At 45.7% G+C, this 20,502-nt stretch overlaps 1 protein-coding gene across 4 annotated transcripts; it reads left to right on the top strand.

The window, feature by feature from the left end:
* Nucleotides 1-66: 66 nt before the first annotated feature.
* scube2 (signal peptide, CUB domain, EGF-like 2) lies at nucleotides 67-20,207 on the top strand. Of its 4 annotated transcripts, none has more exons than XM_076287313.1 (23): nucleotides 67-307; nucleotides 668-790; nucleotides 1,043-1,168; nucleotides 1,699-1,833; nucleotides 3,780-3,905; nucleotides 4,135-4,251; nucleotides 5,350-5,439; nucleotides 5,967-6,083; nucleotides 6,537-6,659; nucleotides 7,138-7,254; nucleotides 7,733-7,855; nucleotides 8,269-8,385; nucleotides 8,579-8,668; nucleotides 8,756-8,878; nucleotides 9,799-9,966; nucleotides 10,368-10,592; nucleotides 14,907-15,077; nucleotides 15,919-16,086; nucleotides 16,379-16,540; nucleotides 16,770-16,967; nucleotides 18,001-18,153; nucleotides 18,445-18,524; nucleotides 18,829-20,207. In XM_076287313.1, exons 1-23 carry the CDS (start codon nucleotides 220-222, stop codon nucleotides 18,973-18,975), a joined length of 3,087 nt encoding a protein of 1,028 aa, XP_076143428.1. In that variant the 5' UTR covers nucleotides 67-219; the 3' UTR covers nucleotides 18,976-20,207. The 4 variants fall into 4 exon arrangements, with proteins under 4 accessions (XP_076143428.1, XP_076143427.1, XP_076143431.1 ...); XM_076287312.1 differs by having other exon boundaries at nucleotides 10,365-10,592; XM_076287316.1 differs by lacking the exons at nucleotides 8,269-8,385; nucleotides 8,579-8,668; nucleotides 8,756-8,878; nucleotides 9,799-9,966.
* The last annotated feature ends 295 nt before the right edge of the window (nucleotides 20,208-20,502 follow it).

Genomic DNA, 20,502 nt, shown 5'->3' with positions numbered 1-20,502 from the left:
GCGGTTGGTGCTCAGTGCTCTCTCTCTCTCTCTCTCTCTCTCTCTCTCTCTCTCACACACACACACACACACACACACCCTCTCTTACCCTGCTCCCTTAATCCCCTCGTGAGCGCAAAGCGATTGACAAGCCAGAATGAAAATGAGTCGGACACTTGTGTACCTCTTCAGTGCAAACGGTTCTTTTTGAGGAGACTTCTAAACTTGGATCATATCACCATGGGAGCTATTTGTATTGCCCGGGACTTCTGTTTGTTTTTGCTCTTGTTAAATACTCGTCAAAGCGCAGCGCTTCCTCACAATCGTGGTAGGTTTTAAAAGAGTGCAGTTTTACGCACGCGCTACCACTTTTACGTCGGGCGAATTGTCGTTTATTTACCTCTAGCTATGGTTGTTTACGTTTGCCGATACAATATATCAATTTAAATTTGAAAATGTATTGAGTCAGTCGTGGTGTTGCCTATACACTTATTTGCAGCCTATTTCAGTCAGAAAATTGATCTCTAAAGTTTTGTGAAACAAAGCCTTGCATTTGCCTTTACTGATAATTGACTGCAGTGAAGTTCCAGCAGCTATTAAGATGAAAGACCAAACTTAATTTAAGTTACCCAACGTTGCAGCTCATGCTCAAAAAATATTTTACACATTTTTAAAAAAAAAACTCTAGATACGGACCAGTGTGCTGATGGAAGTGATGGCTGTCACATTGACGCAATTTGCCAAAATACCCAAGCTTCATATAAGTGCACATGTAAAGCAGGGTTTAAAGGGGACGGTAAACATTGTGAAGGTAGGAGTATTTGTTTTCTTATGTGGTGAAAAATGCAATTGATTGTTGCTGACTAATTCGAGCCTTCTCAGTTGGATTTGAAGAAGAAAATAGTGGATTGTTATTGTGCTATACCCTACCCTACTGGGGTCGAGATGGTATTTTGAAATAGGCCTATGTCAAATTAGTTAAGTGTCACCATGTTTCAGTAGCATCTGCAAAATGTTTGGATGGCCATCATTCATCAGTCCTGACTTGTATTCCATTTTCTAGACATTGATGAATGCGATATTGAACACAATGGTGGCTGTGTACATGAATGTCACAACATACCAGGGAATTATCGATGCACTTGCCACGATGGATTCAATTTAGCACACGATGGTCATAACTGTCTAGGTAAGGATACATTTAATTTAAATTTTTATTGTAGTAATGTGCTCGTTTGCTGAATGTAGTAAACATTATCATGCAACGGCAAAGGTCAGAATTTACCTCATTGTGTCGGTTATTTCGGGTCAATTCGTAGCACATTTTAACTAAAAAGTATGTTAATTTGGACCTCATATAAAAGGACATTTAGAATGGCCCTGGATGTTTGAGGGATTTGAGAACTAATGCTCTGGTTTGCTGATTTGAAGAAAATAGTAAAATCCACAGTAGCTCAAATTCAACAAGAGTTATTGAATTGAGAACAAGATGTTTTTCTCATTTGTGTAATGCTGTCATTTAAAATGGTTTTAAAGAAATAATTTAACATTTTGCCTGAAATCTATGCCCATACATCTATTGTTAAAGTAGATACTTTATAGAGAACTCTTTGATTTCCACATCTGCTTTAGCCTACTTAAAAAAAAATAGTATACTATACACTCCACTAAGTAACTGGATGGGAATGAGAAATGTTTCTGAGCTGTTTCTCTGTTTAGATGTGGACGAATGTCTGTTCAACAACGGCGGCTGTCAGCATGTGTGTGTCAACACCATGGGCAGCTATGAGTGCCGCTGTAAAGAAGGCTTCTTCCTCAGTGACAACCAGCACACCTGCATCCATCGGTCTGTGGGTGAGTGTGCCTCCCCTGTGTCGTGCTTATGTGCGAGAACCCTACTTTTCATTGCTGTTGGCTGAAAGCATGGATCCAAAAGTTTCCCAGCTTAGACAATGCTTTAGTGTCTTGTGGTTTTTGTACCACATTCTGTGGATGTTTACTGCTTTAATGGCAACATATTTTGTTTATTTATTTGCTTTTGTGTGTGTGTGTGTGTGTGTGTGTGTGTGTGTGTGTGTGTATGTGTGTACACGTCCTTTGAGGGCTGGCGTTGGTATAGGTGTTAAGCTGTGTCAGGGTTACCGTTGAGGAAAACTGAAGCGTATGTAAATGCTCACATATAAGACTGTGATTGACAGCACAATGGGGGATGACAGCTTTTAAGTTGGGTTTCTTTTTTGCGGTATTATCTAAAGCAGCACAGCTCAAAAGGGCCCATGCTGTGGGAAAGGGAGCCCCATGTCCCCGGGAACAAAACAAGTTAATAACTGCAACACTTGAGGCTTTGTTGGCTGTGTCATAGATGAGAATAAAGCACCTTTTTATGTGTCTGTAGCTTCTGAGCCGTGAGTATTGTTGTTTGCCTCAGTAAATTGAAGTGAGTTTGCAAGGGTTTCCACCCCATTGGGTTTCCCTTGGCAAACTGGCTAAATCCTATCAGCACATCTACTTGGCTTTAGCGTGAATGGGGACGACCAGCTCCTTACAGTGACCTAGAAAACGTCTTTGATGGAAGGTCAGATTCTCCCTCCTCAATTTGCACAGAGGTTTGAAAGCAATTAGACAACAGGTGTCTTCAGATGGAGGTGAATGGATGTGAGGAGACAGTTGAGGATTTTCCTAAAAGAAAAGGAATATTGTAGGAGACGTTTGGTCTGGTTTTTGTTGATAGAGTAGCACTTGTGTCCAAAAGTGATTGTGTACATAGACGCAAGTCTGAGAATTGAGAAACCACTAAAAAGAGGATGACTAATGATGAATCTTCAAACATTTTTTTCTTTTGTTTTAATGTAGAGTATTTGAAAGGTTCTTGAAGCATGCTGTCATCCTCTGCATGTTGCGTCTTTACTTTTGGATACTTTAGGGTAGAACTTAACTCTCTCCCTCTCTCTCTTGACTTCTCTCTCTTTCTCTCTCTGTCTTCCTCCCTCCCTCTCTCTCTCTCTCTCTCTCTCTCCCTCTCTCTCTTTGCCTGTCTTCTGATGGCCTGCATGCTTTGTCTTGGCGTTCAGCCTTCCCCTTCAATAAAGCCTGCCTGGGGCTGTATGTTTGATGGGTCTGCTGCACTTTCACATCATTCGAACACATCAAACTTCCGCCACAGTGGAGACATTGTTTAGTTTTGCCTTTAAACTACTATGGAAGAACTGACCACGACACCATTTGTAATCAAGGGCTGAATTTCAATGCAAGGCTCATACAACATCTAAAGGGGCCAATCCCAAGAAAGTCAAATGCTTTAACTTGAATGTGTTATGTTTTGTTTGGAAGTGATGGGCCAATGATGTGCTTTAGCTAAGAACCTTGTTTATGTGCTTGAGATGTCTTTGTATACACTGTCGACAAGCTGATTCATTTAAAACAAACATCACCATCTTAGCTGTCTCAGTTTTGCATTGGTTTCTAAGAGATGGAAATTGTTTGATTGATCCTAGGTGTTTGTTTTGTGGGCTGCTCAGTGATGACGTATTGTGTGTGTGTTGTTCTCTAAATATGCTTAAAATGACAGATATTAACGTAACCTATACATTGTGATGAAAAGGATAATCATGATGAGATTATAAAGTTTTATTTTAATTGCTTAAGAATGTATGGATTTTGTAGGTTTATATGTTATACAACAACTACATACATTTCCACCTTTCCACCTGAAACTGTTATTTTTAACAAATGTCCTAGTAATGTGACCAAATCCCATAACAGACCATGAAAATCATCTTGTGGATTTCTTATCTTTCCAGAGGGTTTGAGCTGCATGAATAAGGACCATGGCTGTGCCCACATCTGCAAAGAGACACCCAAGGGTGGAGTGGCGTGCGAGTGTCGGCCAGGCTTTGAGCTGGCCAAGAACCAGAGAGGATGCATCTGTACGTATGAGCAGACACACACACACACACACACACACACACACACTTACACACACACACACACACACACACACACACACACACACACACACACACACACACACACACACACTTACACACACACACACATGCACACACACACAGATAAATTGTTGCTGTACACCACAGACATGATGAAACAAACAGACCAAAGAGGTTAACAGATCTGTGTCTTGTTGATGTTCTGTAGTGACCTGTAACCATGGCAACGGGGGTTGCCAGCACACTTGCGAGGACACAGAGCAGGGGCCGATCTGCAGGTGTCACGGCAGGTACGCGCTGCTCTCCGACGGGAGATCCTGCACAGGTGAGCCCATCCTTCCGGTCAGCAACAGCCCACTGAATCACACTGACCCCTCCAGCGAGCTCTCTATGTTTCGCAACAAGGGTCTTGACCGTCCTCTTTTGTCTGTCATGGATTCCTCCTTTGGATGCTTTTTAGAAAAACCCTCTTTTGATTTGTTGCTCTCGAAACGGAGGCGCACAGCTCTTCCTCCTCATCCCTGTTTGCATCAGCTTCCATCATGCTGTTTGGAGCCAAGCTCGCGATAGCCATCGCATATCAGATAGTGAGCCAAAACAGCTGGAGCCTGATGGGTACGCCTGCTTGCGTATGTGTGTGTGTGTGTGTGTGTGTTTGGTGTGTGTGTGTATGTGTGTGTATGTTTCTGTGTGTGTGTGTGTGTGTGTGTGTGGTGTGGTGTGGTGTGGTGTGGTGTGGTGTGGTGTGGTGTGTGCGTGCGTATGTGTGTAGTGTGGGCCTGTGTGTGCGTGTGGTATGTGTGTGTATGTGTGTGTGTGTGTGTGTGTGTGGTGTGGTGTGTGCGTGCGTATGTGTGTAGTGTGGGCCTCTGTGTGCGTGTGGTATGTGTGTGTGTGTGTGTGGTATATATGGTTTAATGTGTGAGTTTGTTTGTTCGTGTGTGAGGTCTGTGTTTATCACAACACTGTCTCCCCACTACATCTTAACAGCACTGTTCATCATTGCTCAGCCTTATCTCCGCCTATCTCAGGCTGAAAGCTCCACGGGCTGCTTGTAAACATCCTAGTGGTTACTGTGAGAAACATTCACAGCCGCTGCCAGGGAGGTCTGGCACTGTCCTATGGCTGCCACCTCCTATCACTGTTGTGTTTTGTGTTCGCCTCTGGGCAATTGAATTGAGCAGGATTGTTGACTATGCTGAGTAAACACTGATGATCATCATACAAGATGGTTGATCAAGACCGTACTTTACAAAATGGCAACACATGCAATACAATGCAATACCATATCTTTGATATGATATGTTTCCTGTATTTATCTGATTTTTACGTCAGTGCACTGTATTCTTAATTGATCTGAAAGATTGTGTGTCTGTGTATGTGTGAACTACGGTCACTTTTTTGCTGTTATCCTGTGTTGCAGAAAAGGACGAGGCTGCCATTGACCCTGCTGAGCACAATGCAACGACCCTGGCAGAAGTGGATAAACGAGTCAAAAGGCGACTGCTTATGGGTAAGTCCATTCCCTCATGATAACAGGCCAAATGATATGCTGTGTTTTGGGTGTGTTGCTTCCCATGCCGTGTCTGGACATAGAGTATGCAGACAGGAGGTGGGCTATGGTCTGCTAAAAGCAGGGCATACCTCAGTGTTTTTGAGCAAACTGTGAAATGGCCGTGCACCCTCGTTTTCTCACCTTCGATTTCTCTCCGGCGAAATATGCCATGGAGATAGTGTGGCACATTTCACACGTGTTCCTTCCAGCCAGTTCTGCATGGGCCAAAGCACGGATACCATGTTAAGCCTGACAGTCAAATCGAACCTGTTTATAGGCCAGCACGTCGTCGAGACACTGACCGTGTCTCAGTTGTTGGCAGGGGTCCAGCTCTCAGCCTCCTCACAGGCTCCGTGCCACACAGCTCGTCTCTAGCTAGCATGCTAACGTCCAGTAATTGAGCAGACCAGTGCAGTGCACAGAGACCTCGACTGGACTGTGTGTGTGTGTGTGTGTGTGATTGTGATGACTTGTTGTGTGTCCAGAGACGTGTGCGGTGAATAACGGGGGCTGTGACTGCGACTGTAAGGACACGTCCACAGGGGTCCGCTGTAGCTGCCCTGTCGGCTTTACTCTGCAACCTGACGGCAAGTCCTGCAAAGGTGAGGTGCCACCGTCCCTTCTGCCAACAGTTTGTCTTATTTGGTCTGTTTCTGTCCATGGAGTGGAGTGTCAGTAAACATGATCCTGCTGTGGATTTACTATGCTGTCTTCATGTTAGAATCATAGTCATTAGGCATGGCTGTGCTGGATTTATCATGTGGAATCAAAGTATTTTGTGCAAAACATGAAAAGAGACAACATTTTACATGCATTCAGTAAAGCAACAAATGTAATGTTTTATCATACACATTGCATCATGTTTTTTTCAATAGTTTACCTTTTGGGTGTATTATCTAAATGTGTCTAGGTTGATATCTTACCAGTTAAGTTGGTAATATCCAAGAGCTCACAGATTTAACTGAATGTGCAAAACCCTTTAAGTCGTACTTGCAAATGATGTCACGTAATTCAATAAGAACTACCCTCTTGCTTGACTCTCGTCTCCTCCTCAGACATCGATGAGTGTGAGCTCCACAACGGCGGATGCGACCACTTCTGCAGGAACACCATCGGCAGCTACGAGTGCAGCTGCCACAAGGGCTTCAAGCTGCTGACGGACGAGCGGTCCTGTCAGGGTAGGCCTCCACCGTCCACCACACCCCACCTCATGCCCCACACCCTCCTCCATCTTATTGACATCCTCAGAGAATCATCCAGCACAACACAATGCAGGCCCGTCTGTGTGTAGGTGTGTGTGCAGATAAGGCAGGCAGGGCGGGATGCTGTGAACGGTGCCAGTATCGACATGCAGGATTCCTTTGAAGATCCTTAACACGGGCCGGTATTAAGCTTAGCCTCCGAAGAGTATGTTTCCTCAAGAGCACACAGATCCCCACCCCAGATACAAACACTCACTGGAATGTACCCCCTCAGCCAACCCCCCCACCCCACCCCAATATTTTTCAGCTGGACGTAGGTTTCAGTCTGCTCACAAGCCTATAGAAAGATCATGACCAGGAAAAAGGAAGGTCTCTGTTCTAAACAATCAATGACTCTTGTCTCTGTGCAGTGAAACCATTTTGCGGTTAACCTCTTTTCCTTGTTTGGCCCCAGATATCGACGAGTGCTATTTTGAAAGGACCTGTGGCCACACGTGTGTCAACTCACCCGGGAGCTTTCAGTGCATATGTAACAAAGGCTACACTCTGTACGGGTTGGCCCATTGTGGAGGTAAGAGGCAGATCAACAGAAGGACTCAGGAATTGACAACATTTTGTCTGAACATTTTAGCCTTGAAATGGGAGGGTGTTGAAAGACTATCTGATCTGACATCCCCGTGTGTTTAGGAACAGAACATGAAAGAGCTGGGCTGGAAAATGTGGATAAACACATGAACAGGGCACTGTTCTGAGCACAGCATTAGATGTCATTGTAATGAGATTTAAATCATTCTGTATTTGCCTCAGTTTAACAAAAGAATGGTAAAGAAGATGGATGTTTCTCCTAGAAGTGCTGAGTGTGGCTGGATGTGTGTTTCAAAGGAATGGGAGACATGATTAATGGGAGATGCTCTCTCTCACTCTCTGTCTCTCTCTCCATCTCTCTCTCTGTCTTTCCCTTTTCTTTTGCTCTCTGTCTCTTTTCTTTCACTTTCTCTCTCTGTCTCTTTTCTTTCACTCTCTCTCTCTCTTCTCTGTGTCTCTCTCAGACATAAATGAGTGCAGCATGAACAACGGTGGTTGTCAGCACCGCTGTGAGAACACCATGGGCGGATTTGAGTGCCACTGCTCCCCCGGCTACAAACTCCACTGGAACAAAAAGGACTGTATTGGTAGGTGGCCTTCTTCGCTAGACTGGGCAGATCTGTTTGTGGCGGGCTTGGTGCACGCCATGGGCCCAGCCTCGTTTTACTTTTTTTCCTGGGGGGTTAAAACAGGAGATACTTTGACGATGTCTACCTTTCGTTCTGATTCACCGGGCTTTTTGTTATCAACAAAAAGGAGAATCAGAATTTTACTAACAACAACAACAACAACCACAACAACTCATCAGTGACTGAAACAGTTTGTGTGCATTGACCTCTGCTTGGCCTGCTCAAACGTCTGTCTCATTTCTCTCCATTGGTTTGGTCCGTGGTCCTATTCCCTTTCCCTAGACCCCCCCTCCCTCTCTCCAACACCCCCCCCCCCCCAAACTCCTCCACTTGTCTTTATCTTTGAGCGTGTTGTGATTCTTTCCATCCAGAGGCAGAGGGTCTGCCTGCGCTCCAGCCAGCTGCCAAAGCCACCCTGAACTGCGGCAAGCAGGAGGGGGGTGACCACTGCTTCCTGACCTGTCAGTCCCAGGTCCACATCAGCAGCGGTGAGTGAGACAGACTGGCCCACAAGTTGCCGAGTCGCAGCAGGAGCAGGTTTCGGCTTGCTCCCACTGTTTGTACAGGGCATGCTGGCTTTTGTTCAGCTGCCCCCCTTCTCTCTCTTTCCCCCTCTCTCTCTCTCTTTCTCTCTCTCTCTCTCTCTCTCAGACCTCTGATGCCCTTTATGTGTGCTTGTAGGAGCTGCGGATTCCTATACGGTGACCTGTGGAATGCCTTTGCCCTGCTTCACTGAGGGACAAAAGAACGAGTCAGGGTCGTATTGCCAAGGCAAGAACACAACATCTCTGTCCACTGCATAATCCGTATACTCCCTAAACTCACAGGGTTTAGGTTAACTGTTTCCTTCTTTGGTAGGCTCAGATACATCGCACACCCCGAGGATCAAATCCACAGTGACCTTCAAGTCTGGAATGGGAAAGTGTAACCTCAAAAAGAGTCAAGAGAAACTGGAGGAAGGATTTAATAACGCTCTCTCAGGTACATGAGGCCCCCAAGCAGCCTAATCTAATTCATGGAAACCTAACTGAAATGGTCATGACAGAGTGGAAAAGTACAGTTGGCGATTCTTTGAGTCCTGGCTGTAAAAGCTCTTCGTATTTACCCCAAAGTAATCACACTTCATACATGGGGCTCAACAAAATAAACCAGACTTCATGGCTGGTCACATATAATTTGGGAAAGCGCAGCGCAGTTGGGCTGGGTCAGGGCGAGCCAGAGAAGCTGGGGAATGGCCGGGCCATCTGGATGTTTTGAATGTCTCAGCGCTGTGTATTGTCCGGCGCTGACAGGGAAAAACCAAATTAGCCATATCAGGCCTTTTAGCAGGGGCCCTACTCAGCCATCAGTCACACTGACTTCCGATTGGTGGATCCCAATTCAGCTCTCTTCCCACCTCCATTTTCCACCAGTATCCACCTTATTCCTGAGCCAAACAATGGGCGTCGCCATGACACTTTAGTATTACGAAATCCAGTTTTCTATTTCCGGCAGAAGCTGCGTTATATAGATTTTAAGTGGTTTCATATGATGGTAGTCTGACTGAAAGACAGTGAGTGACACATTCTAAGCCATGTACAAGTAAACTTATATTTTATAAAATATCCCTAGTGAAGAATTGTCAACATTTCAAAAGAAATACAAGTTGAAGAATATTCAAAGTGGCCTACAAGTTATAAATGTAAACAGAGTGGACAGAAGATGGTCGGTTTCAGGAATAAGGTGGATAGCAAGAAAGCAAGAAAGTCATAAAAATATGCCACCATTCATGTACAATAAGGAAATTCATACTTGCTTTGATACAACTTTAAAAACTTTGATACACATTTGCTTTAGTACAAATGTCTTTTTTTCTCCTCGTTTTTGTTTTAATGTGTATGTGTATGTGTATATTTTCACAGACAGGATGCTGTCCAGCACAGAAAACGTCCAGTTCAGCTTCGTCAGCCTGCACTGCAGCATGTCCAGCAGGCGTTTACGCAGTCGCCATGGACGCAAGGCGGGCGATGAGGAGGGCTCCTTCATCACGGCCGAATTTGAGCTGGATGTGAGCCTTGAGGAGGTAACAGGTTGGTTTCACTGCGGCGCCTCCGAACCCTAACCTCGCCTCTTTCTGCCTCTCACACCTGCCCCACTGTCCTCACTCCCGCTGTCTGCTGATGCTTCACCCCACTAAACTATGCCCTTGAGTATCTCCTGGTTTTGTTTTGCTTTATCTATATAGTGGCCTTGTAGCCAAGATGGTGGGTTTGATGTTTATGAATCAGGTCCTGGACAAAGGGTTTTTTGCACATGTATTTGTGGTGATTTTGTGTTGTCTTTTTTTGTTTTGTGTGCATGCATGTTGTCTGTAGACTGCACTGATGAATGTCTTTGCATTTCTGTTGACATGCACAGATGTCCGAAGTCTGCTATGTAGGCGATGTTTTTTGTATCAAGTTTTTTTGTATCAAGTGTTCTCTCTCAGCAGAGAGCTGTGACCTGGGCTGTGTCCGGCGGCGCTCGGAGAAGAGGCTTCGCAAGACCATCCGCACCCTGCGCAAGTCCATCAACCGCGAGCAGTTCCACCTGCACTTCGCCGGCTCCGAGTACGAGATGGGCAAGAAGGCGGCGGCTGCGGCGGTGTCACCGCTGCGACCCGTGGACCTGCAGGATCACTGTGGCACTGGCCAGATGCTGGTCAACAGGAAGTGCGGTGAGCATCTTACCCTACTCCTCGCCTGGGCAACCGGGGTCTCAGTCTCAGCCAGGGTTCATAGCCTCTACCGTCCAAGCCTCACACTTTCATCAGGGAGCTTTGGAGAGCACCTCACATGCCAGAAAGTAACAGGAGTGTGTTGGAGTGTTTTGGAGTGTGTTAGATGAGGTGTGTTGAGGAGGTGTGGGCCAGATGATGGCCGTATTTGGGCATGTGTTTAGTCACTGGTGTGGAGGACTAGCCCTGCAGAGGGGGAACATAAGGCTGATGCTGTCTGGTCCTGGCATTCTCCTCCTCTGTCTCTCTTACTGTCTCTCTCTCTCTCTCTCTCTCTCTCTCTCTCTCTCTCTCTCACTCCCTCTCTCTTGCTCTTTCTCTCTCTTGCTCTCTCCCTCTCTCGCATCCTCTGTCTATGTCGCTCTCCCTCTCTCAACTCCTCGCTCCCTCTCCCTTTTTGTCCCTCTCATTCCCTCTCTCTCTTGCTCTCTCTCTCCCTTTCTGTCTTTCTTTTTTTATTGAGTGCCGAGAGGGGAGTGAGAGCTTGTGTTGGCCGAGCGCGCTTGGTGTGCTTGGCAGGGAAAGGATGGTCCGTATGAAGCTATTTTTTAAAACCTCTGACCAGGGGTTTAGGACGGCTGGGTTGTTTTCGAAATAGTGAAGCCTTATCTCGCCACGCTCAAAGTGGAGGTTGAGAAAGCTCCGTGCATCAAAGGTCCAGATGACCTCAAACCACCTTGACAAATGTGCTCCCCACCTCAGGCTTCTCCGAACAAACATCTCCAATGCTCTGGACAGTGGAGTGACATCACACAAACAGTCCAGCATGCCTCTGGTTGGGAACGCACTGATACAGAATAACAGTTCCTATTTTCTTATCTTTATTTGTCTGTTTAACGGACAGAAAAAGAAAGTTGGTAGGTGAAACCCAGTGCACATCTGCTCTGAGATAGGCCTCGGTCAGCAGGCATCAGAAGGCTGGCCTTTTCTTTCTTTCTTTCTTTCTTTCTTTCTTTCTTTCTTTCTTTCTTTCTTTCTCTCTCTCTATCAGTGGCTCTGACTGAAGGCCCCATTAAGGCTCTCATGCAGACTGCCGTCCTCCTCTCTCCTGAGCCAGTAAAACAGGGTGATCAGAGCTGCCCTGTGCGCCCCAACCCCCTCATGGACGCTCAGGCTTATAGCTTGTGTCTGTTTATAGAGCTGCCCCCAAAGACCTCTCTAGGGCCCTAGAATACCAGTCACAACAGCCTCAAGGAACATCTGAAGACCGGGGCTGATGCCTCTCAGACCAGATGTCTTAAGATACATATGTCTGGGATATTGGCGTCCTTGCCATTGTGAATTGTTTTACTAAGATGTATGGAAAGTTGCAGTAGTAGTGCAGTCTCATTGCATAATCCACAGAGCCCACAGCCAAAAGACAAGCCCAGTCCAAATATCTAATAGCACTTTGGTTCTTTTTTTTACAAAAAATAAATGGCAAACGTACATTTACTTGAGTTCTGCTTAAACGCTCCCTTGAGTTCCAACTAATGCAGCAGGCTTACCGGGAAGTGAAGTCAAATAATTCCTCTGTCCAAAACAATGGTTAGCCAATGCATGCATGTCTATATTCAGCCGTAGCCATTTCTATACGGATTCTTAAGCTCATTCTTTTTTTTTTTTAGTTGTGGTGTTTGAGTGAAGGCACAGAGGAACAATTTCCAGGCACTGCTAAAAGACAGCAACATCCCCCAACAGACACACACACACACACACAAACACACACACACACACACACACACACACACACACACACACACACACACACACACACACACACACACACACACACACACACACACACATCTAAAAGGAGCTATATTTTTTCCTCTCCTTTCCCCACCTCCCCCACTGGATCAGGTTGCTAAGTGCAGTTTAGTCTTTTCAGTTTGCCAACTCCATTGTAAATCCCAGCGGGGCTTGTTCTCACTGTGGGAGAGGGGAGAACATCCCCACATCAACACACTCACTGCTTCACACACAGAGGGAAGAGAGAGAGAAGGGGAGAAAGAAAGAGAGAGAGAGAGAGAGAGGGAAGTGGGGAAATAAAGAGAGATAGAGAGTGGGAGAATGGGTGGGAGAGAAAGAGAAAGGGAGAGAGAAAGGAAGAGAGAGAGAGAGAGAGAGAGAGAGAGCAAGTCAGGGTCCCTGCTTAGGCTGTCCACCCCGGCCCTAAGAGCCTTAGCAGGGGCCTGTCCATCTCCTAAAGCCGATCACCCAGAGCATTCACGTGTAATCACGTTATAACACTGCGTTGGGAAAGTTTTATGTAATGATATTATAGCTGCCTGGTGACGTTGACGCCAAATCACGCTGACTCTCATTTCGAAAAATGGATGCGTTGTTGTTGTTGTTGTTGTTGTTACACAGCAAACTGGCTGAAATGCTGTTTGTAAACAAGCGAGTGGAGTTTATCACAAAAGGATGAAAGTAGAGGGGGGGGAAACGAATGTGTGAGCGCAGTCCAAGCCAGCCTGTGTTTGCGTCCTAATGTGCGCAGCGATTCCCATCCCTCTGTCCCGGTGTGTGTCGCCGTTGTCGAGGCTCTTGTTTGCGTGTTTGTTTTTGTGAAGGAGACACTCGGCTGTGCTGTTTATTTAAGCGGGCGGTTTAAGTGTTAAATTCCCTCTTCAAGCCGTAGCACAGCCACTTGCCGTGACCCCAGCCAGTGAACTGCCAGGGAGAATTGACTCCAGCGACACCATGGGAATCAATTAGCATCCGCTGTTTGGGCCCCGGCCTGATAGGTGCAAGCAACGACTGGGGCTGCCATGAATGGGGGAATTCAGCAGCCTGCCCTCTTTTATTGGGTTCAGCTCCTTACCACTGTGATACCATAGTGTTTGCCTATGTCATCAAATAGGCAAGAGCTGTGGGAGTGAATAGAGGTGAAAGGTCGTTTAAACCTCTTTGGGGCCATCAATTGGAGGACTCAATAGAATGGTCTCTTTGCATTTGAAAAGCTTCAAGGTTTTTCTTCTCTCTCCCTCTCTCTCTCCCTCTCTCTCTCTCTCTCTCTCACTCTGCCTCTCTCTCTTTCTCTCTCTCTCTCAATCTCCATCTTTTCCTCCACACTCTTACTCACTGCTTGCGTGAAATAAAAGCGGGGTCTGGAGACAATGCTGCGCTGGCTCTCCGTGGTCATTCAGGATAAACAAAAGGCAAAAAAATGAACTGCTCTTGAGAGAATTACATTTTCTTCCCTTTTTAGAGAAATCGGGCAATTTGCAGAGGCACACATAATAGGTGTGCAGTGAGGCTTGTGGAGGGAGGCTCCGCGCTCATTACTATGGGCTCAGTCTGGAGTAAAAAATCACTTTGGCCCCCAGCTCCTCACCGGCCCTTACACGTCAGTTGGACACAGGCACGGAGAAAGTGCAGGCCTGAAAAGCAGCACTTGCACATCTGCGAACCAAAATAACAGCTTCAAGATGGAGGCCGTGTGCCGTTGGGCTCCGATCCTGATGGGTATTTATAGCCGCTGCCAGAGCGAGACACAAGAAATTAAAAGCAAAACAAAGCACCTCTGCCCCACCTCGCCTGTCCCTGCTCGGGCCAAAAAGATTACACAGTCTCTAACTTCATCAGAGAGAAACGGCACCCAAACCATAATTAAAAAGCATTACGCACAGCCCCGCAGAATAGCCTGAATTTATAAAGCAAACATGAAAAGTGAGTGCAAGTCAGCCCCCTGTAATCAGCCCTCCAGATCCTTGTGAGGTAAAGTGGCGCGAGCTCTCTTTGAGAAACCACAGCGAGTACTTTGGGAGAGGTGGAGGTGGCTACGGCGGGATTCTCCAGAGGTGGGGAGGTGTTTGATGTGGGCTAAAAGGCAGCTGTTGGGGCTCACGGCTTGTGTTTGTCTGAATTTTTAGCATAGCTGCATCAGGTCGATTCGTGATGGCCCCCCTCTGTTGGCTTGGTGCGGGGGCTTTCTGATGCGGGGGTGGGATGGATGGGGTGGTTCTCCCACGCTACTTTCTCAAGGGCCTTTCAGATGAAGCGATTTGCGTTGTCCTGGGTTCAGTGTGAAATAGCAGTCGCCACAGCGCTCCTGTGGTCAGTTTAACCATGAGGCCGCTGAGCAGGGGGCAGCTTTGCGCTTGTGACTGCACTTTGCCCGACACAGGAACAGACCGTTGTTGCCAGGCGCAACCCATTGGAAATTATGGGTTTGAAAGCAGCGCTGGATTACTGCTTCATTTCATCATCACCACGCCATCCTCTCACTCTCTTTCTCTCTGACTGTCTGTCTCTGTGTGTCGCCTCCAGTGAGCTGCAGTGTGGGCACCTTCTACGATGGCGAGCAGGCCCGCTGTGTTCTGTGTCCCGCTGGAACGTACCAGGATGAGGAAGGGCAGGTGTCGTGTGAACCGTGCCCAGGCCCAGATGGGAGGGTCACTCCTAGAACCGTGGGGGCTCGGAACGTCTCACAGTGCGGCGGTAAGTCCACATTGTCTGGGGAAGAGCAATAGTCACCACTGGGACAGCAAACTCAAGTGCACTTAGACATCTGCAGTTTCCCATGTAAATATCATAATGGGTTTTTTGCTACACGGATGAGTGCTGTCTTGAGACACTTCATAGGTAAAACCACCAACTTCCTCGCAAAACCGTATGAGTGTGAGTGGCTGTCTTGGAGGGGGAAAGGCCATTCTTGTTTGTGAATACACTGCCGTATCCAAGTAACCGCCGTTAAAATTTGCGGGGAGCTTAATCTCCTTCTGATTAATCTGGGAAATGAATGAGTGCGAGTGAATCATCTCCTGTGTTTAGACACAGGCAGGAAGCGCATGTGTCTCGATAAAAATCTCAAGCTCTGCTCGGTGTGCTGTGTTAAGACCAGGAATTCTTTGATTGTTCTCCTGCCGCCTGCCGGACTCACCCTTGACAAAGAGCCCCGTTGAATCGACCCTTGTGTGGGCAGGGGGATTGAAAAAAGAGAAAGAAGGGATAGAAAAAAGCACCAGCATGTTTTCCTTGGTGGAACACTGTTATCGTTGCCGTTTGCATCGGCAGGCCAGATCCCATCTGTGCAGGGTAGACTAAACAGAAACAACTATCAGGCCTTCGCTGCTCTGTGGCAGGCACTTGGCTGAAGTCACTCAGGAGATAGGGAGGAGACCGTGCAGCAGGAGATAGCCAGCGCACACTACGTCATACCAACACCACCACCTCCACCTCCTCAGCTTGTTGGGAGGAGTAAACTATGGTTGGAGTGCACCCGCAGGTTTGGCTGGGGCTCAACATTACCAAAGTGTGTGTGTGTGTGTGTGTTTTGTAGGTCAGTGTTCCCCAGGGCAGTACTCCCGCGACGGCTTCGTGCCATGCGTCCCGTGCCCACTGGGCACCTACCAGCCTGAAGTGGGCCGCACCTTCTGCTTCCCCTGCGGAGGAAGCCTCATCACCAAGCACAACGGAGCCACGTCCTTCCAGAACTGTGAGACCAAGGGTGAGACACATATCTGTTTAAATAGCTCTGATCAACCACAAACATTGATATTTATTGATAAATATATATATATATGAAATATAGTTAATCATATGCCTTGGTATATACTATTTATACTTGATATGTTTTATTGAGTTTCACATGTGACAGAAAAAGAAACATGAGCATAAATGAAAATACATTTGAGATTTTTCATGAATGTACATGCCATGGTATTCATACTACTCATCATCTGTATAATGATCTTAGTGACCTATATGTTGTTTAATGTTTAATCTTTGTGCATGTGCAGTCCAGTGCTCTCCAGGGCACTACTACAACACCAGTACGCATCGCTGTATCCGCTGCCCCACGGGCACCTACCAGGGGGAGTTCGGCCAGAACTACTGTGTGGCCTGTCCGGGAAACACCACCACCGACTTCGATGGGTCCACGAGCATCATGCAGTGCAAAAGTAAGCCTGGAGCTGTGGGCGCACAAGACACAGAGAGATATCTTATTAAATCAGTAGCTAATAACACCATGAACACGTTTTTACTTGCCTTGTTCAACGTTTAAACCACATTAAAAAAGCGTGCTGAGAGAGCGGCTCTTCATGTTCTGTGTGCAGCTCACCAGCGGATAATTAGTGTTGTTCCGCTAGGGCATCATAAAGCATTTGGCACTCTCCTGTCATCTTGCAGACAGACAGTGTGGAGGAGTGTTGGGGAATTACACCGGCTATATAGAGTCTCCCAACTACCCGGGGAACTACCCGGCCAACATCGAGTGCAACTGGACCATCACGCCTCCCCCCAAGCGTCGCATCCTGATCGTGGTGCCCGAGATCTTCCTCCCCATCGAGGACGAATGTGGCGACTACCTGGTCATGAGAAAAACACGTAGGTAGCCCAGAGAGACCCCAGACGTCTTCTCCTCACATGTCACATGAAAGGCCAAAAAATGTCCCACCTAACACAGTCCTATAACACAACGGGCTATGCGAGAAAAAATATTTTCAAACAAAACAGGTCGTCCTGTCATTGGTAAGATTGGCTTTTTTCTTGAGAAAGTTAGGATTTTTAGTAGGCTGTCGGGCCAATTTCTGTGAATGGCTCTTTTGAATAATAAATTACATCATTGTGCTAACAGCTCCCTTTCCTTTTCTCAATATGCACACAAATGGTCATCTAATACTATGGTTGTTAGAGCCTGTAAACCGTAAGCATATACATATGATGGAAAAATCCACACTTTGGAAACATTCTGTAGTAATAGCAGGCAGGCTTTTGAACCACTGACCTAATAGTAATGATGTATTTGGTGTACAGCATTTCACCTAGCTTGAACAAAGCTAAATCACTAGTTGCAGAGGTTGTAGTGGAAAAGGAATTGAAAAACACACCCCCTTGTTGGAAGTGTGAGCTGCCTGTGGAGAGAGCTGATGGGAGATCCCCTCCTGCAGACACATGGTGCTTACATGTGCACTCACTCAGTGTGTGCGCTTTAATCTAGCCGGATGTTTTAGCCCTTTGTGTGTTAGCATGCAGAGGAGCAGAGGGGAAGACATTACTCCTGGCAAAGCCCACTGTGTGTGTGTGTGTGTGTGTGTGTGTGTGTGTGTGTGTGTGTGTGTGTGTGTGTGTGTGTGTGTGCGCGTGCGCGTCTGTGTGTGTGTGTGTGTGTGTGTGTTTATGTGTGTGTGTGTGTGTGAGTCTGTATGTGTGAGTCTGTGAGTGGGGCTGTTAAGTGATCACGCGTTAATGATGAAAAGGAGTGCTGGGCTGCATGGGTGGAGTAGTGTTATGGGCCCCATTATGGTCTCGCTGTGATCTCCTGGTGCTTGAATACGCCATTTAGGAGCAGCTCTCACGCTCTCAGAGCCCCCGTGGAAGAATAGGCCTGTGAGACTTAAGTGGTTCCTGTTTCTCGCAGATCTCCCAAACTCGGTGACGACGTACGAGACATGTCAGACGTATGAGCGCCCGATTGCCTTCACCTCCCGCTCCAAGAAGCTGTGGATCCAGTTCAAGTCCAACGAAGGGAACAGTGGGAAGGGCTTCCAGGTTCCTTATGTGACATACGATGGTAAGACAGAAGCACATCAGATAAAACACAAGATAATTATCCTTAGGCGTAGTGTCATTAACTACAACATTATGAAAATCCTAACAGTGATTGGATAATAACAGTTCTAAGTGTGTGTGTTGACTTTTGATTCAAGGCTTAGAGAAGAGGTATACAGTTCCACACAGTCTTGCACAGCCCCAATATGCACTCTTGACTTTCATGTAGCAATTTCTCCAATGGGTGTGTCTGTGTGTTATTGTCAACTTGGGATCAGATCAGATCAAACCGTCTTATTTGATGTTCCCTCAGAGGATTACCAGGAGCTGATTGAAGACATAGTCAGAGATGGAAGGTTATACGCGTCTGAGAATCACCAAGAAATTCTAAAGGTACAATATAATATATCTTATATCATATATTGCATAATGTTTTTTATGAGGAATGATTTACATACTACTTGTTTGATAAGAGGGAAAACGGGGAAAGAGCATGCATTTTAGGAAAGGTAAACAACTGAAGATAGATTTCAAAAGTGTTATCCAAAGATTCCACAATGAGCCTCTCAGTGGCTTTTAGTGCTAGAGGTCCCTCTTGTGGAGACAGTGGAAACAACAGTGTAACAAGAGTTGTGGTTTAATGTCTATTTTCCTTTTGTCTGTGAAATGAGTGTTAATAATGGTTTCATTTTAACAGGACAAGAAACTTATGAAGGCCCTGTTTGATGTCCTTGCGCATCCACAAAACTTCTTCAACTACACTGCCCAGGAGTCAAGGGAAATGTTCCCCAAATCCTTCATCCGATTTTTGCGCTCCAAGGTTCTGCGTTTTTTGCGGCCCTAAATAAAAGCAGTGCTTATCGCCCCTTGGTGGCACTCCCCTGAAACTGTGCTTCATCATTGGTGCAACCAATTATAGACTCATAAGAAACTGTCCAACCTGAGAATGTTTGGTACTACCAGGTGAGACTGAGAATGAGGAGCGAGTGACTCTTAATGTGACATCTCATCTCTGCCACCCAAAGAAAGGTGACAGTGGACGATCTCAGCGAGGACGCTGGGGCTCTTCCTCCCCATGATAAGACCAGAAGTGGACAGCATATAAATTGACTAGTACTTGTCACAGCTAAATGCTAGTGGGACCCTCAGTGCCTCTAAATCAGAAGGACGTCAGTGACACCCCCCTTCTTTTTTTATAAAGGATAAGTGTGGACTGTCAAGTAACTCTGAGTCTTTGAAATGGTTGTTTGAAACTTTGAATTATCTGTTGAGTTGAGTGGTTGTGTCGTGTGGAAAGACCAGCAAATGTACTTTTTGTCCTTCCTGTCCCCCAACAGGACATCCTATAGTGTTCAAAACTATTTTGTTTGTCCATCAAAGGGAAGATAACTCCTTTTACATGTTTGTGCATAAAGAGAATAGCCTACTCATTTTTACTGATGGAAGATAGGTGGGCCCTGCAGTGTTGAGATGCATCAAGATCACTGGTGCTTATTGTGATGAAATATATATATTAAATATACTGTATGTTAAATGCAACCTTTTTATATATCTGATCACTACAAGGGAGGCTGTACAAGTGACACAGTTAAAAAAGCAATTATTCTTTTGAATGTTTTGTATATTATGTATAAAAATATTAGACTGCTCTCATGAATTGTATTGTAGACAGATGCCTTCCTGTGAAGTATGTAATTTTGTTGAGTGATGTATGGAAACATGTTTTGTACATCCACATAGTATAGGTCTCATTTTCTCGCATGATTTAATCACACCGCCACTGAATGCCAGTACTTTGTTGTCAGGTTTGATACACTTGCACAGCCAACAATAAGACCTTCACATGCCCAAGAGATCCCATCATGCAAGTTTGTCAGAACCTTGTACTCAACAGATGAAATTAACCATGACTTTTGGGAAAAGAGTTTGGTAGAATAGCAATTTCTGGTCATGCATTAGAAAGTAAATTAATATCTATATTTTTATGTTTTATACATCTAACGTGTAAATAAATCAAGTAATAAAAAATGTATGCCTGTTCTGTTTCCTGTGTAGCATAATAAATATGAATATCTACACTGTTGTCAAAATTATTATCATCATAATGTACATTTTCAAAAGAGCACAGTACCACTTTTAGGAAGAAAAGAAGAACGCCAGGACACTAAAATAATAACAATAGAGCCCCCTGGTGGAGCCTCTGATCAACGCTACTTTGTTTACTATGTTGAAGCTTTATTAGAAAGGTTTTTTGTATGGTTAATGCATATAATTATTTGCATAGCCTAGAATTTGGTTCATTTATGTTTCTTTTTCTTAATTTAGAAGGGTCAAAACAAACACCAGATGTCTAGGGGAAGGATAATGGTAT

The sequence above is a fragment of the Alosa pseudoharengus genome, unplaced genomic scaffold (genome assembly GCF_046254945.1).
Source record: "Alosa pseudoharengus isolate Yale_2024_CS ecotype anadromous, Long Island Sound unplaced genomic scaffold, YU_APseudo_1.1 YU_APseudo_1.1_scf_16, whole genome shotgun sequence".
NCBI lineage: Eukaryota > Metazoa > Chordata > Actinopteri > Clupeiformes > Clupeidae > Alosa > Alosa pseudoharengus.
Note: the sequence above shows the minus strand (reverse complement) of the source record. Positions and strands in the feature narration are given on the sequence as shown.

What these genes read in the sequence shown, in the direction of transcription:
- scube2 (XM_076287312.1), top strand. Translation starts at nt 220, where the DNA reads ATGGGAGCTATTTGTATTGCCCGGGACTTCTGTTTGTTTTTGCTCTTG. An exon ending in CGATGGTCATAACTGTCTAG is followed by an intron (nt 1,169 to 1,698) that starts GTAAGGATACAT and finishes TTCTCTGTTTAG; the next exon opens with ATGTGGACGAATGTCTGTTC. An exon ending in TGACGGCAAGTCCTGCAAAG is followed by an intron (nt 6,084 to 6,536) that starts GTGAGGTGCCAC and finishes TCTCCTCCTCAG; the next exon opens with ACATCGATGAGTGTGAGCTC.